At 45.7% G+C, this 27,814-nt stretch overlaps 1 protein-coding gene across 4 annotated transcripts in view; it reads right to left on the bottom strand.

Moving 5' to 3' along the window:
* abca12 (ATP-binding cassette, sub-family A (ABC1), member 12) overlaps positions 1-7,182 on the bottom strand; it is a 74,258-nt gene extending 67,076 nt beyond the window's left edge. For 3 of the 4 annotated variants that reach the window (XM_041264839.1, XM_041264841.1, XM_041264840.1), the window contains exons 1-8: positions 7,035-7,178; positions 6,499-6,569; positions 5,556-5,649; positions 4,413-4,572; positions 1,770-1,906; positions 1,355-1,428; positions 950-1,129; positions 473-666 (exon numbers count right to left, since the gene is read on the bottom strand). In XM_041264839.1, coding sequence (XP_041120773.1) covers positions 473-666; positions 950-1,129; positions 1,355-1,428; positions 1,770-1,906; positions 4,413-4,572; positions 5,556-5,649; positions 6,499-6,567 — 908 coding nt within the window. In that variant the 5' untranslated portion in view covers positions 6,568-6,569; positions 7,035-7,178. Of the gene's footprint in view, positions 1-472; positions 667-949; positions 1,130-1,354; positions 1,429-1,769; positions 1,907-4,412; positions 4,573-5,555; positions 5,650-6,498; positions 6,570-7,034 lie in introns of all 4 variants that reach the window. The other variant, XM_041264842.1, reaches the window with a different exon arrangement.
* Positions 7,183-27,814: the final 20,632 nt, after the last annotated feature.

The following is a 27,814-nucleotide window of genomic DNA, read 5'->3' as shown; positions in this document are numbered from 1 at the left end:
GCAAAACTGACAGAGGAGAGAGAGAGACTCATCCGCTTGAACATTGTTTCTCTTACACATTAGATGCTTGTTAAACTTTACGAGACATAAAACTTTGCTATTGATAACAGTACACTTTGTCGGTACCGTTTCACTGAAATTATATAAATAACACACAGAACCGGTTTCTTTTTATTTATTTACTTCCAGGAATGAATGAATGAACTACTGTGGTCTAATTTTAGTATTGTGTTTCATTTCAGTGCATCTGTTAGTAACCTTTGCTGCAGTCTCTAATAAACTCATATGCAGTTTTTTTTTTTTTTTTTTTAATATGCAGAATAACATGAGACCATTAAAAAGACCTTGAATCACATTCCTGAGTGGTTTGTTTCCGGTCCTCTTTCTGAAACGTCCTCACTGAGAATAACATAGCCCTGTAGATCTTACGATTCAGTGTCTAATGCTATGGATGTCAGCCTGCTTCTCTCACCTGTTCATATTCTCCAGCAATTTGATCCCTAGCTGCACTTTCTCATCTAGACTCCCAGGAAGGAACAGATAGGGCAAGTCTAGCAGCATCTCCCAGACAACAGACTTGTTCTGGAAGTCTTTTATCACCCCCAGGACTATCATGCTTGTTTTTAAAACCTCCACTGAATTTTCCATCATAAACCTCGTGAACAACTGAGAATAATAACAAACAACAAGAAGTCAGTAGCAAGTAGCTAATTAACAGTATTTGTATCCTGCTAAATTATATTCAAATGAAACGGGTTGAATCATATCTTTTTAAGAGGCATGTCTTGTTTGGGAAAGTCACTGAAACAATTTCACAGTTGTAATTTGGTTATCCAAACAACCCTTGCTCCTAGTTCCCATATATACAGTAACTTGGAGTGAAAATAACTTATGGTCCTAATATTTCTATTTCTTGGTTAATGTTTAAACCAATAAAACATAACCCCACCTGATTCACTGTATAGAGGCATGCTTCTAGGAAAGGGACATTTGACAAACAGAACGTCATGTAACTGTCCCCCATAAAGTCCACAGTGCTGTTGCCAGTCTTTTTGACATAGGGGAGAGTGTAATTGCACAAAACCTTCTTCAGAAAATCAGCAGAGACCAGCATTTCATTTACCCCATCCTGCATTTCAAAACAAGAGGAGATCATTACAAACTCACTGAAAATAAATGAAAGACACTATTTTTAAACAAGGAAATTATTTTTTTTTTTTTATGTCTCTCGCTTTCAAAACTTAAGGCGGTTTAAATATTTACCATAATCTAAATCACTTTATCTGTTGAATATGACATATGATACATTTTCACTGGTAGACCCTGCATTGAATCTGTTACACATGACCAGTACCTGTTCCACCTGTACTGTCTGGTTGAGTGTGTTAATAATGGAGGTGACGTTTGCCAGGCTTTGGAAGTCAGCATCTGAAAGATGAAAGGAGTCTGTTACCAGAGCTGGCATGACTGCATGCTGTGCAGGGCAGGTTTGCACCCTAGCTTTAACACCACAGGTATTCCGCAGGGCTTCGCATGGCGCACCTGCACCATTGGCCTTCGTCCTGCAGGGGGTGGTACCCCGTCAACATTCACACACGAATGTCCTAATGGAGTGTTATCACAGCCGGATAACTGTTCTCTAAATTGTGACTCACTGTTTTGTACAGACTGCACACATTCATTGTGTTTACATGCAGCCTCAATACAGTTTAAATTCTGAATACTCAATACTTTCATTCAGAACAACGCATGTCAATAATGTAGCATACTTGTCATTGTGGTCCAGATGTGATGCATGCTAGCCAGCTGTGTCAGTAAATCCAAACTGCTCCTCTGCTCAGCCGATCGTCCCCCACCAATGCCCAGTTTGTCAAAAAACTCTCCATTTAAGGGAAAGCTGGCCATCCTGCAAAAATACCAAGAAAGCAAGGCAAGCGGTCACTGAGATGACAGACTGAAGGTCAGACACACCAACAACACCTACAGCTGCCTTGGAGGTAACATTACTAAGATCTGTGCACAACTGAGGCTAAGGAAAGAGCTAATTATTCTTTTTTATTATCAACACAATCTTACATAACTCATGTATTCAGTGCAGAACTCCTCACTAAAAGGGCAGCAGGAACTATAAATAGCCACTGAAACAACTTAATTCTACAAAGACTTTCAAATCATCAGCCAGATATAAGCTCCAGATTGGATGCTGCAGGTGGTATTTGTAAGGGACCTGCTTCAAGGATGTTGATACTGGGATTTTTTTTATTTTTATTTATTTTATTGCAAAACACACAGAACACCACCCACCCACCCCTCCCATCCATTTCACAGGGAACCTTGTTAGAATATCATTGAAGGGTTATGTAAGCAAGACAACTATAGAAAGTAGTAAAATAATAATAATAATAATATATACACACACATATTTGAGAAAAAGGAAGGCTGCTGTGTATCAAAATGATCAATAAGAAACAAGAAAAAAGAAAAGGATATTTTAGGTACTTAAAAAGGTAGAATAATTAATTACAAATCAATTATCAGGACATTTCGGACTGTGCTTCATCAGCCGAATGCAAAAAACCAGTACTTTAAGAAGCTGATAAAAAACAAACAAAGTATATCTATGCCAGCACACCCCAATACACATATACAGGAGGAACGTAACACACGTGTATATCAGCATACAGTATAAAAGAAGTAACAACAGAGAAAATATCCATATAAATAATGGTGATACAGTATATAGCTAAGTAGATGGGTATATTGGTTTATCCCTCCCGAGCCACGCAAGAGACAGAATGGTCCCATATTTCATTAAATTCACTGCGTTTATCCTGTATCCTGGCTGTGAGTCTCTCCATAGATGCATGACTAGACATTGTATTTAACCACTGAGAGACTGATATGTTTGTTCTATTTTTCCAGTTTAATAAAATTACTTTTTTTGCAATAGTGAGGGATATTAATAATAGTTATTTTCCTTTTCGAGGGGTTTTGAATTCTGATAGATCCCCAAATATACACTGAGCAGGGGAGAAAGGAATATCACAGCCCAGGATACAGAACAGAGAGCTCAGTACCTTTTTCCAGTAGTTCTCTATCATTGAGCAGTGCCATAGTGCATGGATATAATTGTCTATTTCATCTCCTTGACAGTATTGACATGATTGGGTAGTTAAGAGCCCCATTAAAAACAGCCTTCTATTGGTAAAATGCGCTCTGTGAAGAATTGTATATTGAATGAGATAGATTTTTGCATTCTTAGATTACGATCCCTGACCCATTTATCAATTGCTGCAACAATCCCCCCTTCACTGGATATCAGGAAGTGGTATATATTAGAGGCAAGTCGATTTACCTCTCTCTGTTTTAGGAGATATTGGGCTGGGCCAGAGGGGGTGGGGCAAGAGTTTTAGTTCAGAGGACAATTTTATTTTTAGGGAATGTCATAATTAAACATACTGAAAGTAGGCCCTTTTATGGAGGTTCAATTTTACTCAATCTCTCAAATGAGAGGAACTTCCCATCTTCAAAGAGATGGTCTAAATGGGTGATACCCTTTTGACTCCAATAGGTAAACTCAATGACTTCCCTGCTATGAGGAAGTCAGGATTGTGCCAAATGGGAGAATATTGAGATGGGTGCAGATTGGTCCCAGATACTGATATTTTGTAAGGAATCTGCTTTAAGGATGTTAATGCTGGTAGTTATCAGTAATGTAATATTGGTAGTTTAAATGGAAGAAACAGGAATATCAATTTCAACCAAGAGGAGATCCTCACCCAGTGTCATCATCCACATATTAAAACGGAAATGCCTTTTCTCTTTTTTACAAAAGGATCCTGACCATTGCTACTGCACACCCCTCATTTAACAGGCTAAAGACATGTAAGGTACTGTTGTGCAAACAGCTGCAAAGTTCTTTTGAAAAAAAAGTACTGCATACAGTAGCTTGCATATTCTTCTTGAGAGGGGAGTGATGATTGTAATGGGCCAAAATTCTCAGAAGATGGCTCTGCTAAAAGGGTGTGCTGATATTCGTACTGATACTCGTGATCGCCTTTAAGAAGTATTAATCAGCAGGTTTTAAATAAATCCATTCACTAAGAGAAGCTGTCCATCCCTCAATATGGAAGTCAATTGCCATTGATTGGTATTCAACTGTAACGGTGATGGAAGGACAGTGTACTATCAGATTGCCAGACATATTATTGGTAATAATAATATTATGCAATTGGTCCTTTTAATATATATATATATATATATATATATATATATATATATATATATATATATATATATATATATATATATATATGTTTTCAGTTTAATAGCCTGGTATTTAATGTGAGGAGAAAGAGTATAACTGCTGTCCTACTGTACTCCCTCCCTCACTCCCTTCTCACTTGTCTTACCAATTGGCATCTTCAGGGCTCCAGTTTAATCTTTCTGAGAACATCATCTTAGTCTGTGGCAGAAGCGATTTGTTCTTGCAAGAGCAGTCAGCGTCACACAAGAGCGTCTGCAGGAAGGGGAAGAAGCCGGCGCTGGGGAGGTTACGAGGGGCCACATAACCTGCAAAAAAACACAAAGGGCAATCCGTCACAGCGCCCTCTCAAACCACAACCCCCTGAACAGCACACAATCCGTCGCAGCGCCCTCTCAAACCACAACCCCCTGAACAGCACACAATCCGTCGCAGCGCCCTCTCAAACCACAACCCCCTGAACAGCACACAATCCGTCGCAGCGCCCTCTCAAACCACAACCCCCTGAACAGCACACAATCCGTCGCAGCGCCCTCTCAAACCACAACCCCCTGAACAGCACACAATCCATTACAGTGACCGATCAACCACAACCCTCTGAACAATATACAATCCATTACAGTGACCGATCAACCACAACCCTGAAAAATAAACAATGCTGAAAAATGTAAATAAGAGGCTTCAACAGAGTATGGCCTCTCGTTTGTAACCTTTCTTATGTTCTTATGTATGATAAACCTATACCAGTAACCATGTTAGAGAGAAGGACCCAAAAGAATCATATCCAGGTCATTTAAGAAGGTAATAAAATACAGTAAACATGTGTTCTAAAGTAAAACATCACCTGGATGTGCCCCACCCCCGTATCCATGTGTTATGAGAGCAAGGGTTGCTACCTGACAAGAAAATCAAATAAACCCACTTGTACTTGTGTATGCACAATACACACATTTATATTGATTTATTTTCATTTTTTAAATGTTTTCTTTCATGGTTTTCTTTTAGTGTTCATTATTATTATTATTATTATTATTATTATTATTATTATTATTATTATTATTATTATTAAGTAAACAGACTTCTGGTATCTTTAAAATATCATTGCTGCAGATTATTTCTACTGCTTAATAACTGTAACAACAACACAGGGTTGCTGTTGAATTTAACCCGTTCATTGCCCCGCAGGAACATTAACCTGCTAACCAGTGACACCCACAGAAAATCCACCCTGTGAAACTACTGCCACTAGTTTGCCACTGAGAATCACCCCTAATAAGAATCAGGTACTCACAGGCAGATTGTTTTTCAGGAGGGAACTTGGACCGGGTGATGGCTAGGATTATAAAGATTATTAGAGGCCAGATGATAAGTGCTAAAGACCAGACCTGCAATAGATAAGAAAAGGACAGATACAAGTCATGAGCACCTTCAGCTGGAACAGCATTGCACAATTCAGAATGCTGACTTAAATTGGAGCAGCATTACACAATTCAGACTCCTGTCTTCACCTGGAACAGCATTACACAATTCACAGACTGCTGTCTTCAACTGGAACAGCATTACACAATTCACAGACTGCTGTCTTCAACTGGAACAGCATTACACAATTCACAGACAGCTGTCCAAGTGGAACAGCATTACACAATTCAGACTCCTGTCTTCACCTGGAACAGCATTACACAATTCACAGACTGCTGTCTTCAACTGGAACAGCATTACACAATTCACAGACTGCTGTCCAAGTGGAACAGCATTACACAATTCACAGACTGCTGTCCAAGTGGAACAGCATTACACAATTCACAGACTGCTGTCCAAGTGGAACAGCATTACACAATTCACAGACTGCTGTCCAAGTGGGACAGCATTACACAATTCACAGACTGCTGTCCAAGTGGGACAGCATTACACAATTCACAGACTGCTGTCCAAGTGGGACAGCATTACACAATTCACAGACTGCTGTCCAAGTGGAACAGTCACAGGCTGTTAATGTAATAGTAATAGTACTTAATTAACAGGAATATCCCTAATAAATAACATCACAGACTGCTGTTGGAACAATAATCACAGACTGCTGTCCAATAATATAATAATAATAATAATAATAATAATAATAATAATAAATAATATAATAATAATAATAATAATAATAATAATAATATATTAATAATAAATATTATATATATATATATATATATATATATATATATATATATAATATATATATATACCGGATGTCTCCAAACACTCAGCCAGTTTTTCCACAGTAGCAGTCGCAACTGCTGTAGAAATGAAGCCATTTCTAAACGAAAATAAAGTAATAAATGCAATAAATAAAGACTGCAGTCCATTAAATTAAAAACAAGCAAATATCCCGTTACACGACAAAACCCCATCAACACAATAATTCACACAGGCTGTGTTTCCATTAACAGGTAAAACAGACAGTGTTAGAAATTAACTTATGCAATAACATATTATACTTTGATTTGGGATCCGCATCAAAAAAAAAACGATTTCGTTAAACAAAATGTCTTTTAAACTACTTCAGAACTGCAGTCGGAGAAACGGAAATTTCCGTGTAAATTATTTAAATTATGAACTAAAACAAACACAGCAATAACAACCACATTATTAAATATTTCGCACAGTATCCACTGAAACGATTACCTACCCGTTTCAGTATGCTATTGCACTGAAGTGATTTGAACATCGGTCTTTGATTACATGGAAATAATAATAATAACAAATACAAATATATCTTTACCTTGTTATTTCCCCAACGTATCCCGCTTATGTGCTTTTACCGTCCATCCTAAACACAGGCCAGGTGAATAGAATTGGAGTTAGCAGTGCACCTGTTTAATACCTGCTCCGCCCACACAGTGTTTGAGATTTAGGAAACAATGCGCTTACTGCAGGCGACGTGTCACGCAATGAGACAATCTGGAAATTTAGCAAGGGCTCGTTTCTGTATACCAGGAAGATACCGTATCAGGTTACTATGGCGTCGGTAACAGAATATAGGATAGAAGTAGCGTTTTATATAACGTTGCTCACACTACTTCACTGTTGTGAATTTACCTGGCGTTTAAAATAAGACCGAAGGACCACAGCAGTTTCCCTCAATCTGTAGCCTACCTCTTGCAGTATCTGTAAGCTGGCTCTGCAGGTGTAATGTTTTCTTTCTGATCCTGTTTCGGTAGATGCCATTACTGATTTTCCTGGTCTGTCATAATATTTAATATTTAGGTTTATTGTATTTTATATATTACATTATTCTTATTAAATAACGCTGTATTAAGCCTATGTGACACCGGGTTTCTATACTCTGAAAGTGTCGGCATTTCAGTGTTGTGGTAATCATTACCGAACACATTTTTTAGCATTTTGTTGGTAAATTGAGGCGATACACAGACAAAATCCGCTAAAATAAAGAAATTCGATGAGCACATATGCATCCATAAATCTGCCGGTAGAATCGATCAATTTAGGATTCAGTCAGTGAAACGAACACGCAGGTAATGTTCCTCCCTGTTAAAAGCAGACAAAAACTGATCGAATATTATCATGAACTACGAGGACACAACAGTTTCGTCAGGCTCTGGGGAAACATTTGTTTAAAAAGCGAAGTTGTATATTCGTCTTCTAACCATTAATCCTACATAAATACGTTTCTAAAATACGCTACAATTTCTGTCATTCCTTATTATTCATTGCGCACCTTTTCCCTCGTCCCCACTAGTGCAGTGATTCACAAAATATCTGACAGTAGGAAGAGTTGTCATTGGATTCCAAATCCTGAGGCACACATCATGCACTGTGTTTTTTTTAAATCTTGATATTGAGTCTACAGAGACACCACATGTGAGCGAACAAGCTACTGAATTTATACACTCGGTGAGTTGTATAACTAGTATGTCTCGTATACTGCATTGTGAATAGAGTGTTATTTAAAGCAACCCTATAGTTTATGTCTTGTATACTGTATTGTGAATAGAGTGTTATTTAAAGTAACCCTATAGTTTATGTTTTGTATACTGTATTGTGAATAGAATGTTATTTAAAGTAACCCTATAGTTTATGTCTTGTATACTGTATTGTGAATAGTCCTTTAGGTTTCATGTATTTTATTTTATTGTATTATTTTAGGCATGGGGGTACTATTTGCTAGCCTTCCTGTCCTGTTGAAACATGACATCAACTCCGATTCGACTGGAATATAGAAACACCTGATCAGAGCCGGAATTAACGCATAGGCAAACTAGTCATGTGCCTAGGGCCCGAACTTCAGGTGGGGGGCCCAGAACGGAAAGTGGAAGCCCATTCTGGTAAAGATTATTATTATATTTTCTTTTCTTCTGCCACCAAAATGGACCAAAGTCAAAAGACTAATTTTGAAGCCACTAAAACCATAAGAACCATTGCAGCTATTGTCCTCAAACTACACACATATATGTTGATGACGGTATGCAATTACACATATCACATTTTGGGGGTGACCGCACATGACGCGTAGCCGGCATTTTGGATTCTATGTTTTCACCTTAGAATGCAAAGATTAAACTGAAACTTTGCAACTCTATTTTTCTGTGGTAGAATGTTATATTCTTATATTTCAAGATGTTAGAGGCTTTTGGAATGCTGCGTCTGTGAAAATGAGGGTGATAGATCATGATTTGATGGCCATAGTGAGTTTTTCAAAAATGCGCCAATGTCTCGTTCTCTGACACAGTTTGACCAATTACTGTGAAACTCTGGAATCATAAAATTAGTAACACCCTTTATCATTGTTACTGTTGGCATGTTACTGCATAAAACAACACGGCTGCCACCAGCCAAACAATTTTCAGCTGTATTCAGTATGGATTTTTTTCAAGTATATAATAATGTGAAACTTGTGCTATATATGTGATTAGATTATAGGGTATTTATGTTTTCTAATTTTATTAAGTTGTCATCAATCCAAGATAGCCAACATTGACCAAACAAAATCTGGCGTCAAAAATGTTGCTCAAAATTTCACGAAACTTCATACATGGGTAAAAGCCTATGAGGTCATGAACCAATACAATATTTGTTGCAAAGTGCAGCAGAACGCAATGGCAGTGCTTTAGAACAGCGGGGCTCGGGCACAGAAATATTGGTTGTGCACGTCCAGCGATCTTTTTAAAAAACTGTGGAGATGCAGAATTCTATGGGGTAATGTTATAGAAATCTGCTTAACACCTGTCAGAACAGCTTTGAAAATTTGATTTTGGGATGCATGTCTCGGTTCGAATGTCAGTCAGTGAAGTTTTTCTAGTCAAATCTGTATATGTAAAAAAAAAAAAAAAAAAAAAAAAAAGGTTTTGGAGGTATCTATATAGAGGTATGTGTGTGTGTGTCAGTGTGTGTGTGTGTGTGTGTGTGTGTGTGTGTGTGTGTGTGTGTCAGTGTGTGTGTGTGTGCGTGTGTGTGTGTGTGTGTGTGTGTGTTCAGGGGTACTGGACATGCACGTTTATGCTTGCCTAGGGCCCAGTGATGGTTTAATCTGGCCCTGCAGTTGATAACTGATCGGAATAGCAGGTGATACCAGATGGAAAGACCTATCGCATTTGAAGATACGCATACAGGCCAACAGTCCCTATATGCTCAGGACAGTCCCGCTTTCCTAGCAAATGTCCCACATCCCGATGCATAGAAAGAAAGTCCCGATATTTACCCATAGGAAAAAAATAATTTATTCTGCACGGTAGAGTTAGTGGAAACCACACACTGTGCTCTTTGTGTAGATAACACGTCTGCTGATCACTCACTTTTACAAAGGGAAGAACGCTTCATTGTGTCTGTTTTTACTGTCATGATGGTCGTGTGGTGTTGAGTTGGAGGATACGTCTATTATATGTCCATCTCAGAAATCTTTCTCTCGCTCTCTCTCTGACCATTTCTTAATCACTGCTAATATTAATCTCCCTGCTCCTTCCTCCACTACTGAGGCTGTTGTTTCCTTCCGTCCAAATAATCTGCTGAATCCTCTGTAAATTTTCACAATCTGTCTCTGCATCCCCTCTAACTTGTACTCTCTGGTCCTCAGTTGATGATGTGGTGACCCTCTACAATGCCACCCTTACTCATATCATTGAAAATTACAGAAAATTAATACCGATCCACAAAAAGGGAAACAAAACTGAACCAGGTAACTACAGACCAGTAAGCCTGACTTCTATTATATGCAAACTTATGGAAACTATAATAAGATCCAAAATGGAAAATTACCTATATGGTAACAGGGTCCTGGGAGACAGTCAACATGGTTTTAGGAAAGGGAGATCGTGTTTAACTAACTTGCTTGATTTTTTTGAGGATGCAACATCGATAATGGATAATTGCAAAGCATATGACATGGTTTATTTAGAATTTCCAGAAAGCTTTTGACAAAGTCCCGCACAAAAGATTAATTCTCAAACTGAACGCAGTTGGGATTCAAGGAAACACATGTACATGGATTAGGGAGTGGTTAACATGTAGAAAACAGAAAGTAATGATTAGAGGGGGGGGGGGGGGGGGGGGGGGGGGGGGGGGGGGGGGGGGGGGGGGGGGGGGGGGGGGGGGGGGGGGGGGGGGGGGGGGGGGGGGGGGGGGGGGGGGGGGGGGGGGGGGGGGGGGGGGGGGGGGGGGGGGGGGGGGGGGGGGGGGGGGGGGGGGGGGGGGGGGGGGGGGGGGGGGGGGGGGGGGGGGGGGGGGGGGGGGGGGGGGGGGGGGGGGGGGGGGGGGGGGGGGGGGGGGGGGGGGGGGGGGGGGGGGGGGGGGGGGGGGGGGGGGGGGGGGGGGGGGGGGGGGGGGGGGGGGGGGGGGGGGGGGGGGGGGGGGGGGGGGGGGGGGGGGGGGGGGGGGGGGGGGGGGGGGGGGGGGGGGGGGGGGGGGGGGGGGGGGGGGGGGGGGGGGGGGGGGGGGGGGGGGGGGGGGGGGGGGGGGGGGGGGGGGGGGGGGGGGGGGGGGGGGGGGGGGGGGGGGGGGGGGGGGGGGGGGGGGGGGGGGGGGGGGGGGGGGGGGGGGGGGGGGGGGGGGGGGGGGGGGGGGGGGGGGGGGGGGGGGGGGGGGGGGGGGGGGGGGGGGGGGGGGGGGGGGGGGGGGGGGGGGGGGGGGGGGGGGGGGGGGGGGGGGGGGGGGGGGGGGGGGGGGGGGGGGGGGGGGGGGGGGGGGGGGGGGGGGGGGGGGGGGGGGGGGGGGGGGGGGGGGGGGGGGGGGGGGGGGGGGGGGGGGGGGGGGGGGGGGGGGGGGGGGGGGGGGGGGGGGGGGGGGGGGGGGGGGGGGGGGGGGGGGGGGGGGGGGGGGGGGGGGGGGGGGGGGGGGGGGGGGGGGGGGGGGGGGGGGGGGGGGGGGGGGGGGGGGGGGGGGGGGGGGGGGGGGGGGGGGGGGGGGGGGGGGGGGGGGGGGGGGGGGGGGGGGGGGGGGGGGGGGGGGGGGGGGGGGGGGGGGGGGGGGGGGGGGGGGGGGGGGGGGGGGGGGGGGGGGGGGGGGGGGGGGGGGGGGGGGGGGGGGGGGGGGGGGGACAGGTCCTGGGAGACAGTCAACATGGTTTTAGGGAAGGGAGATTAATTGTCTAACTGAACCTGCTTGGTTTTTTTGCTTTGTGTACATGTACGTAAGATAATGGGTAACATGCATATGACATGGTTTATTTATATTTACAGAAAGCTTTTGACAAAGTCCCTTACAAAAGATTAATTCTCAAACTGAACGCAGTTGTGATTCAAGGAAACACATGTACATGGGTTAGAGAGTGGTTAACATGTAGAAAACTGGAAGTACTGATTAGAGGAAGGGGGGGGGGGGGGGGGGGGGGGGGGGGGGGGGGGGGGGGGGGGGGGGGGGGGGGGGGGGGGGGGGGGGGGGGGGGGGGGGGGGGGGGGGGGGGGGGGGGGGGGGGGGGGGGGGGGGGGGGGGGGGGGGGGGGGGGGGGGGGGGGGGGGGGGGGGGGGGGGGGGGGGGGGGGGGGGGGGGGGGGGGGGGGGGGGGGGGGGGGGGGGGGGGGGGGGGGGGGGGGGGGGGGGGGGGGGGGGGGGGGGGGGGGGGGGGGGGGGGGGGGGGGGGGGGGGGGGGGGGGGGGGGGGGGGGGGGGGGGGGGGGGGGGGGGGGGGGGGGGGGGGGGGGGGGGGGGGGGGGGGGGGGGGGGGGGGGGGGGGGGGGGGGGGGGGGGGGGGGGGGGGGGGGGGGGGGGGGGGGGGGGGGGGGGGGGGGGGGGGGGGGGGGGGGGGGGGGGGGGGGGGGGGGGGGGGGGGGGGGGGGGGGGGGGGGGGGGGGGGGGGGGGGGGGGGGGGGGGTGAAACATCGATAATGGATAATTGAAAAGCCTATGACATGGTTTATTTAGACTTCCAAAAAGCCTTTGACAAAGTCCAGCATAAAAGATTAAATATCAAACTGAACGAAATAGGGATTCAAGGAAACACATGTACAAGGATTAGGGAGTGGTTAACATGTAGAAAAACAGAAAGTACTGATTAAAGAGGGGGGGGGGGGGGGGGGGGGGGGGGGGGGGGGGGGGGGGGGGGGGGGGGGGGGGGGGGGGGGGGGGGGGGGGGGGGGGGGGGGGGGGGGGGGGGGGGGGGGGGGGGGGGGGGGGGGGGGGGGGGGGGGGGGGGGGGGGGGGGGGGGGGGGGGGGGGGGGGGGGGGGGGGGGGGGGGGGGGGGGGGGGGGGGGGGGGGGGGGGGGGGGGGGGGGGGGGGGGGGGGGGGGGGGGGGGGGGGGGGGGGGGGGGGGGGGGGGGGGGGGGGGGGGGGGGGGGGGGGGGGGGGGGGGGGGGGGGGGGGGGGGGGGGGGGGGGGGGGGGGGGGGGGGGGGGGGGGGGGGGGGGGGGGGGGGGGGGGGGGGGGGGGGGGGGGGGGGGGGGGGGGGGGGGGGGGGGGGGGGGGGGGGGGGGGGGGGGGGGGGGGGGGGGGGGGGGGGGGGGGGGGGGGGGGGGGGGGGGGGGGGGGGGGGGGGGGGGGGGGGGGGGGGGGGGGGGGGGGGGGGGGGGGGGGAAACCTCAGAATGGAGTGTGGTAACCAGTGGTGTACCACAGGGATCAGTATTAGGTCCTCTGCTATTCCTAATCTACATTAATGATTTAGATTCTGGTATAGTAAGCAAACTTGTTAAATTTGCAGACGACACAAAAGTAGGAGGAGTGGCAAACACTGTTGTAGCAGCAAAGGTCATTCAAAATGATCTAGACAAGATTCAGAACTGGGCAGACACATGGCAAATGACATTTAATAGAGAAAAGTGTAAGGTACTGCACGCAGGAAATAAAAATGTACATTATAAATATCATATGGGAGATACTGAAATTGATATGGGAATACTGAAATTGGAGGAGTCTGAAAAAGACCTGGAGTTTTTGTTGACTCAGAAATGTCTTCATCTAGACAATGTGGGGAAGCTATAAAAAAGGCTAACAAGATGCTCGGATACATTGTGAAAAGTGTTGAATTTAAATCAAGGGAAGTAATGTTAAAACTGTACAATGCACTAGTAAGACCTCATCTTGAATATTGTGTGTAGTTCTGGTCACCTCACTATAAAAAAGATATTGCTGCTCTAGAAAGAGTGCAAAGAAGAGTGACCAGAATTATTCCGGGCTTAAAAGGCATATCATATGCAGACAGGCTAAAAGAATTGAATCTGTTCAGTCTTGAACAAAGAAGGCTACGTGGCGACCTAATTCAAGCATTCAAAATTCTAAAAGGTATTGACAGTGTCGACCCAAGGGACTTTTTCAGCCTGAAAAAAGAAACAAGGACCAGGGGTCACAAATGGAGATTAGACAAAGGGGCATTCAGAACAGAAAATAGGAGGCACTTTTTTACAGAGAGAATTGTGAGGGTCTGGAATCAACTCCCCAATAATGTTGTTGAAGCTGACACCCTGGGATCCTTCAAGAAGCTGCTTGATGAGATTCTGGGATCAATAAGCTACTAACAACCAAACAAGCAAGATGGGCCGAATGGCCTCCTCTCGTTTGTAAACTTTCTTATGTTCTTATGTTCTTATGACACTGTTGCCCCGCTTACAACCAGAACCATCAAGAAAGATTGAAACTGCCCATTGTACATCCTTGAACTTCGACTGCTTAAGTCTGCCTGCCGCAAGCTTGAGTGCAAGTGGAGATTGTTTGGACTAACAGTTGACAGAGAGATCTGGACTGACCATCTTGCTCACTACAGGCGTGTGCTTGCTGTGGCCAGGGTGAAATACTTCTCTGAAATCATAGCTATGGGACACGATAAACCCAATGTTCTCTTTAAAACCATTCACCAAATCCTACATGCAGCCACTGACAGATCCAATTCCTGTCTATCCTCTTATCTTACCTGTCATGATTTCTCCACTTTCAGAACAAAATCGACAACATCTATTCTACACTCTCTCACCACAAACCCAGTTTACTACTTGACCACCTTGACGCTCCTCCGGTTGCCCCTCCTGCCCTCTCCTCCTCTCCTCTCTCCATTGCTGATGTTTCCACCTTACTGTTGAATTCAACTACTGCCATGTGCTCCTGGACTCCTGGCCTACTAACCTTGTCTGTCTCTGCTTCTGATCTTGCTCCCTCCATTCTGCTCACTCTCAACCTGTCCCTGTACTCTGGCTCGGTTTCTGCTGCCCTTAAGCTTGCCCGAGTTACAGCAGTACTCAAAAAAACCCTCCCTTGACCCGGTTGACTTATTTAATTTCCGTCCCATCTCCAATCAACCTTTTACATCAGAAACTCTCGAAAGAGCTGTAACAAGTCAGCTAATGAAACAACTCATGGATAACAATCTGCTTCAATCTCTACAGTCTGGCTGCATCATTGTACTGAAACTCCTCTGCTTCGGACTGTGAATGATCTCCTGCTCAATACTGATGCTGGTGCTCCTCCTGTGCTTGTCCTCCTTAACCTAACAGTCGTTTTTTACACCATAGATCATGGCATTATTCTTGATCGCCTTCAAAAGTATGCTGGTATCTCTGGAACCTGTCTCTCCTGGATGTCCTATTACCTATCCAGACGCATGCAGTCTGTCTTCTATGATAGAAGCAGTGTCCCCCAAGGATCTGATCTTGGGTCCCTTCTCTTCAATACCTACATGCTTCCCTTGGGTCACCTCATCCGCCAACACAGCCTCGTGTTTCACTTCTATGCTGACGATATCCAGCTCTACTTAAAACTCGACCCTGGTAGCCCCTCTGCCATGGTCTGGCTCTTGGCTTGCATTCAAGGCATTGAGGCTTGGATGTCTGCCAATTTTCTTCAGCTGAGCACTAGCAAATCTGAACTCCTTCTGCATGGTCAAATTGTCCTTCTACCATCTTTGAAACATCTCCAAAGTCCATCCCTACTTTTCCCTCCCAGATGCGGAGATACTTTGTCATGCATTTGTCTCCTCTCAACTCAACTACTGCAGCTTTCTATATGGTGGTCTCCCGACATGCATCATAAACTGACTGCAGCTAGTTCAGAATGCCGCTGCCAGGATCTTTACCAGATGTAAAAAACGTGATCACATCATGCCTCATCTTGCCCAGCTGCACTGGCTACCTGTAAAGTTCAGGATTATTTTCAAAACTCTCCTGCTCACCTACAATGCCCTTCATCACACAGGTCCAGAGTACCTCCTCAACCTGCTGACCCGCTGTTTCCCTACCCACAAGCTGAGGTCCTCCGACTCTGGCCTGCTTGTTATCCCCAAGCAAAAGTGCAGCACACTTGGAGAACGTTTGTTTAGCTTCATGGCTCTAACTCTTTGGAACTCTCTCCCAATCAATCTTTATTTTATATAGCACCTTTCATAATGGACCACCATCACAAGCCACTTTACAAGATGCAGTAACAACAAGAAAATCCATAATACTTAAAATACAGAGAATCTCATAATACCTGATATACAGTGTATATATTGTGAGATAGCAGGGAGGGGGTTAAAATCCTTCCCTGCTAAAAACCTTGTGAGAATGCACATTTGGGTGTTATGGGGTTTCATTGTGTAATTGTTTTATTGTTTAGTAATCCCCTGCACCTGGTGGTAATTGTAAATTAGAGCCAGGTGCAGGGTATTTAAGAGAGGCAGCCAGTCTGTTTCAGGCTGCTTCTGAGAGAAGAGCCCGACTGTGTGAGTGAGCAGTCGTATTGAGGTATTGAGGTATTGAGGTATTGAGGTATTGAGGTATTGAGGTATTGAGGTATTGAGGTATTGAGGTATTGAGGTATTGAGGTATTGAGGTATTGAGGTATTGAGGTATTGAGTGAGGGTGTGTTTTTCAATGTTTGTGGCAGGTAAACGGTTTAGCCGTCCTGCGTGATAGTTAGGTTCTTGTTTATGTTTAGTGAGTGCTCCAAATAGGAGCTAGGTGTTTGTTTTGTGTTTATTTCATTTTGTGTTTATTAAAAGTGCGCGTGAGCGCTGTTTCAGTACAATCCTGTGTGTTGGGTCGTGCTTCAGAAGGGAGAAGAACCCGTGAGAGCCTCTGTGGCGAGCAAAAAGGTGATATATATATATATATATATATATATAAAAAGCATAATACATTAAATATAGAGGAAAGTGCATAATACATGAAATACTACATTTAATGCAGCGGAAAGTGCATAATACATGATAACATAATATGTGAAATAGTAGCAGCAACACAGCAGTTAATAGCAGATATCAAGCTTAAAAAGCATGGAAAGCAAGGGAGAATATCTGGGTCTTGAGAGTTCATTTAAAGCGAGTGAGGGGAGGAGCATCACGCACCAAAGCTGGGAGAGTTTCAAGGAATCTGAGGCATGAAGCTAAACAAGCAAATAATCCTGAACTTTACAGGTAGCCAGTGCAGCTGGGCAAGACGAGAGGGTGATGTGATCACGTTTATTACATCTGGTAAGGACCCTGGCAGCGACGTTGAGTGTGAGGTGTCTCTTCAAAGAACGATGACAAGTCATAGTTAAAGCGTTTGTTTATCACTGTGCTTAAAACAGCAGGCATCTGCCTCAGGTGTTCTTAGCCTTTACAGCATTAAAAAAAAAAAAAAACCCATTGCGTGTTGCTTTAAGGTGTGTTAGGAGCTAGTTTGTCCTGTTTTGCTATTCAAGAGTATCACCCGTTACGTGCTTTCTTTTCTCTTTTTTTTTTTTTTTTAATTGCTGATTGTTGAAGCATAACATGCGAATATGTTTTGTCCCATTGCCTAGGCCTAAAAGTTGAATAGAAAAGTGTGTTAAGGCTCGAAACTGAATAATCATTTTGCTGAATTTGTCCAAGCTGGTGGTGATTCATCTCACACCCTCAGTAGTTATTACAAGCATGTATCATGTTGGGTGCAGGGATGGGAGTGTTCCATCTATAGACTATATTTTCCGTTTTAAAAGTATTTTGGGAAATGTGTAGCAAGGGCGGGCGTTGGCAAGCGAATCTGATTTCCTAAGCAAAAACGAAGTTATTTTCAGCATTTTGCAACTTAAAGCGAAAAAGATGCATTTTATTTTCCTTACAGTATTTTACAATGTAATGTCATACTTCTATCAGAGCCGTAGATTTGGTTATTATGGCAACGGGGTCAAGCAAATACGGACTTCATGATTGGTGTTCAAGTTACATTGACCTAGCGAGTCAATGGCATTGGTATTGTTACAATTTACTAATGGTTTGAAGGTATCTGCGGTTTCAAAACGTAGTATTAAATATGTAAATAACAATACAAAAACTGTTATTTGAGGTTTGCCTCCCGTGTATACGATTTCTTGATTTAAAGGCAGCAAAATATGGAAATTGCACGTTCAATAGTATGTCAACATAATTTTAAAATGTTTACAAAACTTCAAAAATTCGCTGAATTTGTCACTAAAGGTTGTTTTTAAAAAAAAAAAAAAAAAAAAAAAAAAAAAAAAATCTGTTTTGGTCTGTGTTTTTTTTTTTTTTCCATGTTTGTTTCAATAGCCACTCGAGTTTCAATGTTTGAATGCTGTTTGACCTTTGACAATGCACAAATACTTCCAAGGTTAGCTCAAATATAGAAATAAATAGGAGCCATATTTAGCTAGAAACGAGGTGTTCTCAGCTCTGTAATAAGCTTTTCGTTTTGTTTGAAGGCAGCTGTGTTTTTGTTTTTTAATTATTTGCTTGACAGGCGCCTTATGCACGACGACTTAGAGGTAACAAGTTATTACATTAAGCTAAGAAACAAGCAATTCCGTCTTTTTTTTCTTTTAGTTTTTGTTTGTACTTTGTTTTGTAAAGTGAAACGGTTTGTGCAATTATTGTGCAAAGTGTGATTGTTTCTGTAGGCTGTGTATGCATATTGTACTTGTAGTGTATATATAGGTTTAGTGAAAATACTGCTAAAATATAAACTGAAAAAAAAAAATTCGCCTTGCTTCACTCGGCACCATACATTTTCAGTCTTGGCTCATATACAGTATACAAATATATAACAAAGATACAAATATCTGCTATCAATATCTGGATACTGAATAAAATTACAGTATACCATAATTCAAGAGACAGAATAAGTAAGGTGTCCATATGGCTCCGTGTTCAGCGGGACAGTTTTAGATGGTTCAGGTTTTTCAACTCGCAACATAATGCATTCTGGTAAATGTAGTAGACCTGCTTCTCTTAAACCTTTCATGCACAAATTATCTTTAAATGGTATACTTTTTTTAATCCTCTTGTATTATGCTTCCAATGGGGTTGATATATTTAAAAAAATTAAATGTAAATTCTATAGCGTGGTTAATTATTTATATGTCCTCATTTGAGGACACTGCGCTATTAAGGTTATACAAATACTTACATTCTAAGCGCAAAACACGCACACAATCAGTATTTTAATAACATTTATTTAATTACATAAACTATTTACATAAATGTCAGTGTGGCTGAGTAATTAATAAACTGAGCTACAGCCCACAGGCTCATGGGGTCAGATACCAGGTGCAGATACTACTGCCGCTAAAGCCCTGAGCAAGGAGGTACTTTACCCTAAAAATCGCTCCAGTAAAATATAGCCAACTGTATTAACAGGAACCAGAATCTATGCATAAAAATAACTAATTCCCAGGTGGGACACTGCTGCTGCTGCTGCTGTACTCTTGAAAAAAGGTACTTAACACCAAATTGCTGCGGTTTACTTGTGGAAATGCCCCGACGGGTACTCTGCATTTCCCACATCAGAACCAGGTCTTTTTTTTTGCATGCAGAGTCGTGACATCTGGTCTCTTTATCTTTTCTGACGAGTGAGTGCCAACTTCATGGTATCGCACTTCTCTCGCAACTGTCATGGCTGGTGCTCTTCTCTTTATTCTGGGGGTGGGCGGGTAGGTATGTTTTCAGAGGGGCGACCTCTTGTTCGCTTCTCTACATTGCCCATGTTGATCAGAGAATGCCCAATTGAAGCCTTGAAGTGAAGCACGTCAAGTGGTTTGGTTGAATCATTCCACCTGTGGATGACCCACAGGGGAGGGAATGGCGTGCGACTTTGATTTCACTAAACACAGTATTTCCTAATAAAGTGCCCAGCCAGTGTACAGCATCTCAAGGTGATTTACAAAAACGAGAAATATTTAAAATATATGTCGTTACCACATTTCCCTGACATTTTAACACATATTCACATTTTCGTGTGTAAACTAATTACCACTGAAACAAACGCGCATAGCTTCTAGGCTTCGTGTATTTCCACCCACTATCGCGCAATGTTCGCAAACGAGGTCACGTATGAATACGTTTGTTCCTCGTAATTAAAATGGAAGAAAAGACAAATAAAACTTTGAACACTCTCTATAATATTTACTACGGTTGATCAAAAATAGTAATACTAATAGTAATAGCTGATACACGTCCTGGAAAGCAATGTGGCATGTTAAACACAAGGGAGCGGAGACCTGCTTTCTGAGGTTGTTGAGTAAGCACAAAAAACAAGAACAGCAGAAATGATGCATTTGTGAACGAAGAAAAATACGATTTTGTATCTGTCCTCAAATGAGGACACTGTGCACGAAAGGAAAGAATGGTACCTGAGACAGGTAAAACGTACCAGAACGCATTAGGTTGTGAGTTGAAAAGCCTGAACTATCCCAAACCGTCCCCCTGAACACGTAGCCATATGGTCACCTTAAGAATAAGAACAAGCATTTAGTAAAACCAGGAAAACATAATCATTTTGCTGTAGAAAAAGAATGAAAGGTTAATTTCTGATGATGACAGTTATTGAATTTATAGCAAAATGTTTAGGGGTGACAGATGCTTATTTTTTTGTATATAGTTCTGGCAGTGTCATAATCAGCAGTGTAAGACTTTTCACCCACAACTAGTGGGTGAAAGGGGAGCCCATTTTTCCACTGTATAGAACCCACAAAGGTAAGACTGGCCCTGTGACTTCAGTCCCTGAACTGCTAAAGAGCTGTGCTTGAAAAACACACATGTCCTGAATGAAATCCTGCACAAAAAATAATGAAGGCAAGAAATAAACAAAGAACATACATGTATTCAACTAAAGAGAGGAAGAGCAGCAGTGCTAATGCAGCTCATTACTAAAAATATGGAAGACAAAACCTTGGTTAGCACTATCAAGCATGGTCCCTGAATGCACATGAAACAGGTTCGTCAACCTTTTGGAGTCTCTTTTCACTTGAACTTTTGAGAACTGTGTCCTTTTATTGATGGCAGTGTCTGTTTTCTTTTACATGGGAGTGGTCCAGATCTCATTGTAAACCATCTAAGCACCCTCCCTTACCTGACCATAGAGGCCTGGGCTCAGGGAAACAGTGTGCATGCAAATAAATGACTCAGGTTAGCTGCTTCTAGCTCTTTCCACTGTCCTAAACAAACATACATTTTAAACTGGAGCTAAATTGTGTAATACAATTTTAGGAACAAATAGTTCTTGGTTCATTACTGATCTGAACTTAAAACATAATAGCTGATACCTGCAATTAGGTTGCATGCCACTGTGTTGTAATCTAGTTTCAACAAACCTTATTTATATACCTAAAGAGCTTTCTGTTTGTGACAGTACCATCTAGTTTATGACTTTGCGTTTGATGTGAAGCTTGTGTGATGCTTGTGTCAGCTCAGATTACACAAAGCACTCCGTTTGAAAGTATTCTGATAATCAGTATACTTCATTTGCATCCTCTCCTTCACACACAAATTCATACATTTTAGTTTCCTAACAGCTGTATATTTTATACTCTTACTTTCAGCTGACCCAGAACATGCCACAGCACTGTAAATTACAGGCTACCAGAGCTTAGACAACTGGTGGTAGCGTTTCGTAATTTGGCAACATCAAACCAGAGCCAGATTTAGATTTGACACCGAATGTGATAATTCACAACTCCAGAATGAGTATTTGTGCTGTGTCAATGTAGTGTTATTGTCCCCTTTGTTTTGCTAGGCTGTCTCCTACCAGGGGATCCCTTGATAACATGCTATACCCTGTATGTACAGGTTGAAACACACAGCGTACCAATTCATACCTGGTTTGTGATGTCTTATCTCTTTGAACCCAGCCCGAATAGAAATGCTCTGCAAGTATGAGTCACGTGTCACGGGATTTTGTTTAAGCAACAAACACACCCCCTCCTACACTTCCAGGGTGTTCCATTAGCGATGCGTAAAAAATGATTGTCGTTTCCTTGTGTTTAGGGTACACACCCTTTCTTAAAGGTCATCTGACAGAACAGAGAGCTACAGTATAACATGTTCTGCCAAATTCATATTTTGATAGGTCTGTGTGCTTATACTAACTTAAAAAACAACATCCCGGCATGACTAGCCACTAAAGCTGTGTTACATGCAAACAGGCAAGACTGTACTGTAGCAGTAGGTTACTGTAGTAACATGAATTAAAAGAAGGTGAAAACAGTCCCCCCAACAGTCTTGTTTAACAGCCCTTTCAGAATTGCTGAGGGGGGAGAAGGTAGAAAAGTGTTTCCTAGGGTTGTTAGTGGATGATTGGATAATAGATTGGAAATAAGAACATTTAATAGAGGAGAGGAGAAGGATGAGAGGAGGGAGCGGTAGAGGTCTAGGGCAGCAGGGAGTTTGATTCTCTTCTATTTCTTTTCAGCAGAGCGCAGTTTGGTTCTTGCTGATTGGAGCACAGAGGAGAGCCAGGGTTGGGGAGGGGAGAGGCAGGAGGACAGTTGGGGTAGACGGGAGGGAGGAGAGGAGATAGTCGAGTTCATCGAAAGTGAGTGAGAGGGCCAGGGGGACGATAAAGTGCAATTAACAGGAGTCGACCAGGGAGAGGTTAGTTGGACAGCGTGAAATTCAAAGGTGTTAACAGAGAGTGAGGAGAGGTCAGAGGGGACTGAAAAGAGTAAGAAGGGAGAGTATGGACACGGAGTATTGGACATAACTTAGAGAGAACAGGGCAGCAGGAGTTACAGTGTTATCAGGAGAGAGCCAGGTTTCAGTGAGAGCAAGGAAATCGAGAGACAGGTGGGAGGCAAAAGCAGAGATGAAATCAGCTTTGTTAGCAGAAGAGTGACAGTTCCAGAGGGCGCCAGAGAGAGTGTGGCGGGGGAGAGTGGGGGAGGGGGGGCAGAGAGATGAGGTTAGAGAGGTTAGGGGAGCGGCGGCAGAGAGAGGATAGAGGACGGGAGTGAGAGGACAGAATAACAGGAATGTGAGAGACAGTCATAGAGGGACAGGTGAGACAGATAGGTACAGTAGTAGTGGGGGCAGGAGCGGTGAAGGGAGGGTCCACACCTGTCTAGTAGTTGGCGTCTTCCAGAGCGCTGCTAGGTTCAGATTTTCTCCAACAGCCTCTCCTCGCAGGTCTCTCCTCGCAGGTCTCTCCATGCTGGTCTCTCCTTGCAGGTCTCTCCTCGCAGGTCTCTCCTCGCAGGTTTCAACTGGCTGGACTCCCAGTTCTTTGGTAGAGAGGCTGTTCGGTTGGCTGCCGCTTCATGCTGGCACACAAATAGTCTAGCTGTCTATTATACTAAACTGCGCTAAAGACAATACTTAAGCAATACAATAGTTTCAATGAACTTCAATGGGATATCACAACTACAAAACGCTGCATGGAAATTAATCAAATTGCAAATCAGCCTCTATTCAATTTAACCACACTCACCTGGTACTATTCACAAACAGTAGATCACCTAATTAAAACAACACCACCTTTATAATGTTACTTAAATACAGCTAATGTTGAGAGTTGGAATGTGGTCTGTAGTAGCCACTGGGAGAGATTTGGAAAAGGTCCTCACTCTGACTACTACAGCTCAGACTACTCTTTGACGTGTGGCCCTTCGACAGCTGGTGCTTAGAACAGCTGGCATTCTAAGACACTGTTTGCCAATTTATTCTGTCCTGCATGTCTAGAGCTGGTCCAGTTTACACGCTATCTAATCAACCACACTCATAAATATGTATTTTATATGTGACCTGGGTTGCAAATCCTGTAAATACGACTCTGACCGGGATCATGTCAATTGGAATTGTTCTGTTTGTTATGCTTTTATTTGGTATACCTGTTTGTATGTTTTGAAGTGTTTTTGTCCTGTTTGTATGATTGAAGTGTTTTTGTCCTTGTAGCAGGGGGAGATCTGTACTGACTCTGCTGGCGTGTTCACGGTGCTGCAGGAAGAGGACGGCAGTCGTCCAACAACCGCCTGTGAGTCATGGCAGTGACACGGGGAGGTGGGAAAGTGGGTGTGTGGACTTTCCCCCTCTCTGAATGGCTGAGAGGCAGGTCTTGGGGGAGATTGTTAGCCGTATAAGTTAACGCTCTGTTGTTTCCTCAGGTCTGCCCTTTTAAACGCGCTGAGAGTGCGGAAGCGCTGGTCCACGACCGAGAACCAGTCGGAGAGAAAGAAACGGAGTTTCAGAGTGAGACAGTGAGGGCGGGGAACCCTTGGGCAGACCCCTGAATAGTATAGCTGAGCAGGCTAGTTAGCCGACAGCGTAGGACGGTGATCCGGGTCGCACGGGCAGCGGCTACTGGGATATCGCTGCAAAGTGCAGCACCTTTTCTTTGTAGTTTTGTTACTGTTTTATTTTCCCTTTTTCTTTTCGCCTTCTATTCTTGAATTATTGTTTGAAGCACCTGCGAGTGCGCTTGCACCCTGAACTGTTTTACCATTATTTGGTTTTCCCGTGGTTCTGTTTACCATAGTTGGTAAAAGCAGACCACGGACCAACAGCGCCCTCTGTGGGCCAAAAGAAATCATTGCGTCTTAATAAAACTGGGCACCTGTGCAGTGTTTTCAAGTTCACCTGTCTGTCTCCTGAGTCAGTGAATTACCCACCACCCTTCCACACGTGGTGTTTGAAGTGGGATTCACTGGCATTGCCCCAAGCAGTGCATATTCAGAAGGAGCAGACTAGCATGGATGCTACCCAGTTTGCTGCGATGATGGACCTCCTACGCCAGATGCTTGCCGCGGCAGTGCAGGGGGTGGCTAGACCTGCAGCTCCAGACCACTCCTTGCAGGGACCCACCAAAATGACGGACGAGGATCGACCTGATGCCTACTTGGAGGGACGGGTGCATATTAAATGTATTCATGGGGATGTCCGCTCCTATCCCAAGATCAATGTGTGTATGACTATTGGCCAGCAGGTGACGCAGGTGCAGGTAGGATTATGTCCTCGATTGCCGGTACCAGTAGTTCTGGGACGGGACTGTGAGCAAGAGCAAGAGAAAGAGGAAGTAATTGGAGAGATTTTTCCCTTTCGCGATCCAGAATGGTTTTGCCATAAATTTAAACCCCCGTAAAACTAAACGGGAGCGCCGGATCGCTAAGAATGAGGGCTGGCAATGGAGGGAGTCGGGGTGGTTGGTGAAGAGTCCGGGGGGGAGGTCGTGGAGCTAGTGCAGGGGTCTGGCTTGGCTGCCTCTGCTCAGGATCGACCTGACCCCGAGTTGGAAGCCATGGGAGCTGATTTCTTATCTCGCTCCCGTGACTTCCGACTCGAGCAAGGGCGTGACGACGTGCTGGGCAGGCTCTTTGACCAAGCAGCGGTGGTTAATGGTCAGGTGGTCAAGCCCAGATGCACCGCCACGTACTCCCACTTTGAAATTGATCGAGACCTGCTGTACCGTGTTGATAAATTACCCCAGACCGGTGAAGTGCGTCATCAGTTGCTCATTCCTCAGCCCTTTAAGGAGGATTTGTTGCAGTTGGCTCACGCTATTCCCCTGTCTGGTCATTTGGGAAGGAATAAAACTAAAGCAAGGCTTGTGTCACGGTTCTGCTGGCTGGGGCTGGATGGCAATGTCAAACGGTTTTGTGAGCGGTGTGGGGAATGTCAAAAGGCCAGCCCTAGAGCCGTTCCACGAGCCCCACTGGTGCCTTTGCCCCTAGTGGAAGCTCCGTTTGAGCGTATTGGGATGGACATAGTTGGGCCATTAGAGAGGAGCGTGGCAGGATACACCCACCTACTTGTCATTCTGGATTACGCTATGCGTTATCCAGAGGCTATTCCCCTCCGATCTATGTCTGCTAAGTCTGTTGCCAACGAGCTTGTAAAGGTTTTTTCCCGGGTGGGGATTCCCAAGGAGATACTAAGCGATCAAGGCACCAATTTTATGTCATGGCTAATCCACGGAACATGTAAGCTTTTGGGAATTAAGACCATTAGGACCTCGGTGTTTCATCCTCAGACCTACGGTCTGGTGGAACGCTTTAATAAGACCCTTAAGAGCATGTTGCGCAGGTTTATTCGTAGTGATTACGGGACCAGCTGATTCCTCCCTTTCTCTTTGCAATCAGAGAGGTACCCCAGGCTTCCACTGGGTTTTCACCATTCGAGCTGTTGTATGGGCAGAGACCCCGGGGCGTGCTCGATCTGGTCAGAGAGATGTGGGAGGAGTAGCAGGACAATTTGACCAATACCGTCTGGTATGTGTTGGACCTGCGCAAGCGTCTTGAGTCTGTTGGAAAATGGGCGCATGACAATTTGCAGCAGGCACAGCGCAGACAGGAGACACATTTCAGCCGGGGGATACGGTACTTCTCTTATTACCCAGTTCTGAGTTGAAACTCTTGGCTAAGTGACAAGGACCCTTTGAGGTTACACGCCAGGTTGGGAAGGTGGACTATGAGATCTGCCAGCCGGAGCGACGGAGAGAGAAACACATTTATCATATCAACCTCTTAAAGCCTTGGTTGCAACCAGAGGCATTGTTAGTGGCGCGTGCAGATGACGTCATGGACCTGGGACCTGATCTTTCTGTGTTGGCAAGAAAAGGATCGGTACAGATTGCTGAGAATCTGACACAAACACAGAAATGTCAGGCTGACGGTGTGGTGGCGGAGTTTCCTGACGTGTTCTCTTCTGTCCCGGGGCAGACTCGAGTAGCCCATCATCACATTGATATTGAGCCGGGGGCGCTAGTTCGCCAGAGGCCGTACCGTATACCTGAACGTAAAAGACAGGTAATAAAAGCGGAAATTGACGAAATGCTGAGACTGGGGGTAATAGAAGAGTCCCAAAGTGACTGGAACAGTCCGATCGTTTTAGTCGATAAGCCAGATGGGTCAACTTGATTTTGCATTGATTTTAGACGAATCAATGAGAAATCGAAATTTGACGCTTATCCGATGCCCCGGGTAGATGAGTTGCTGGAGCATCTAGGCACAGCTCATTTTATGACGACACTGGATTTAACGAAGGGGTACTGGCAGGTACCCCTGACTCCGGAATCTAGAGAGAGGACGCCGTTTTCGACTCCCTTCGGGTTGTACCGGCCAGCCCGGATTTTGGTAAGAGGGTCACCCTGCAGACGGATGCGTCAGAGACAGGTCTCGGGGCAGTGTTGTCTCAGGAGGTTCGGGGAAGCGAGCACCCGGTCCTGTACATCAGCAGGAAGCTCCTTCCCCGCGAGAAAAATTAAAGCACCATCGAGAAGGAGTGTCTCGCAGTAAAATGGGCAGTCGAGTCACTCCGGTACTACCTCTTGGGGCGACATTTCACCCTGGTTACAGATCATGCCCCCTTAGCATGGCTTCACCGGATGAAAGATAGCAATGCCAGAATCACACGGTGGTACTTGGCCTTGCAGCCCTATGCCTTCAGGGTAGTCCACCGAGCAGGAAAGCTGCATCAAAACGCAGACTTTTTCTCTCGGGAAGGCATGGGGGTGTAGGATTTTCGAATGAACAGGTGGTGTCATTCTGAGGGGAAGGATATGTAGCAGGAGGAGATCTGTGCTGACTCTGCTGGAGTGTTCACGGTGCTGCTAGAAGAGGGCGACAGTCGTCCAACAACTGCCTATGAGTCATGGCAGTGACACGGGGAGGTGGTAAAGTAGGTGTGTGGACTTTCCCCCTCTGAATGACTGAGAGACGAGTCTTGGAGAGATTGTTAGCCCTATAAGTTAACGCTCTGTTGTTTCCTCAGGTCTGCTCTTTTAAATGCGCCGAGAGTGTGGAAGCGCTGGTCCACGACCGAGAACCAGTCGGAGAGAAAGAAACGGAGTTTCAGAGCGAGACATTGAGGGCAGGGAACCCTTGGGCAGACCCCTGAATAGTATAGCTGAGCAGGCTAGTTAGCCGACAGCGTAGGACGGTGATCCGGGTCGCACGGGCAGGGGCGACC

The sequence above is a fragment of the Polyodon spathula genome, chromosome 11, assembly GCF_017654505.1.
Source record: "Polyodon spathula isolate WHYD16114869_AA chromosome 11, ASM1765450v1, whole genome shotgun sequence".
Taxonomy (NCBI): Eukaryota; Metazoa; Chordata; class Actinopteri; order Acipenseriformes; family Polyodontidae; genus Polyodon; species Polyodon spathula.
The sequence above is the reverse complement of the archived record's forward strand: the minus strand, read 5'-3'. Positions and strand labels throughout refer to the sequence as shown.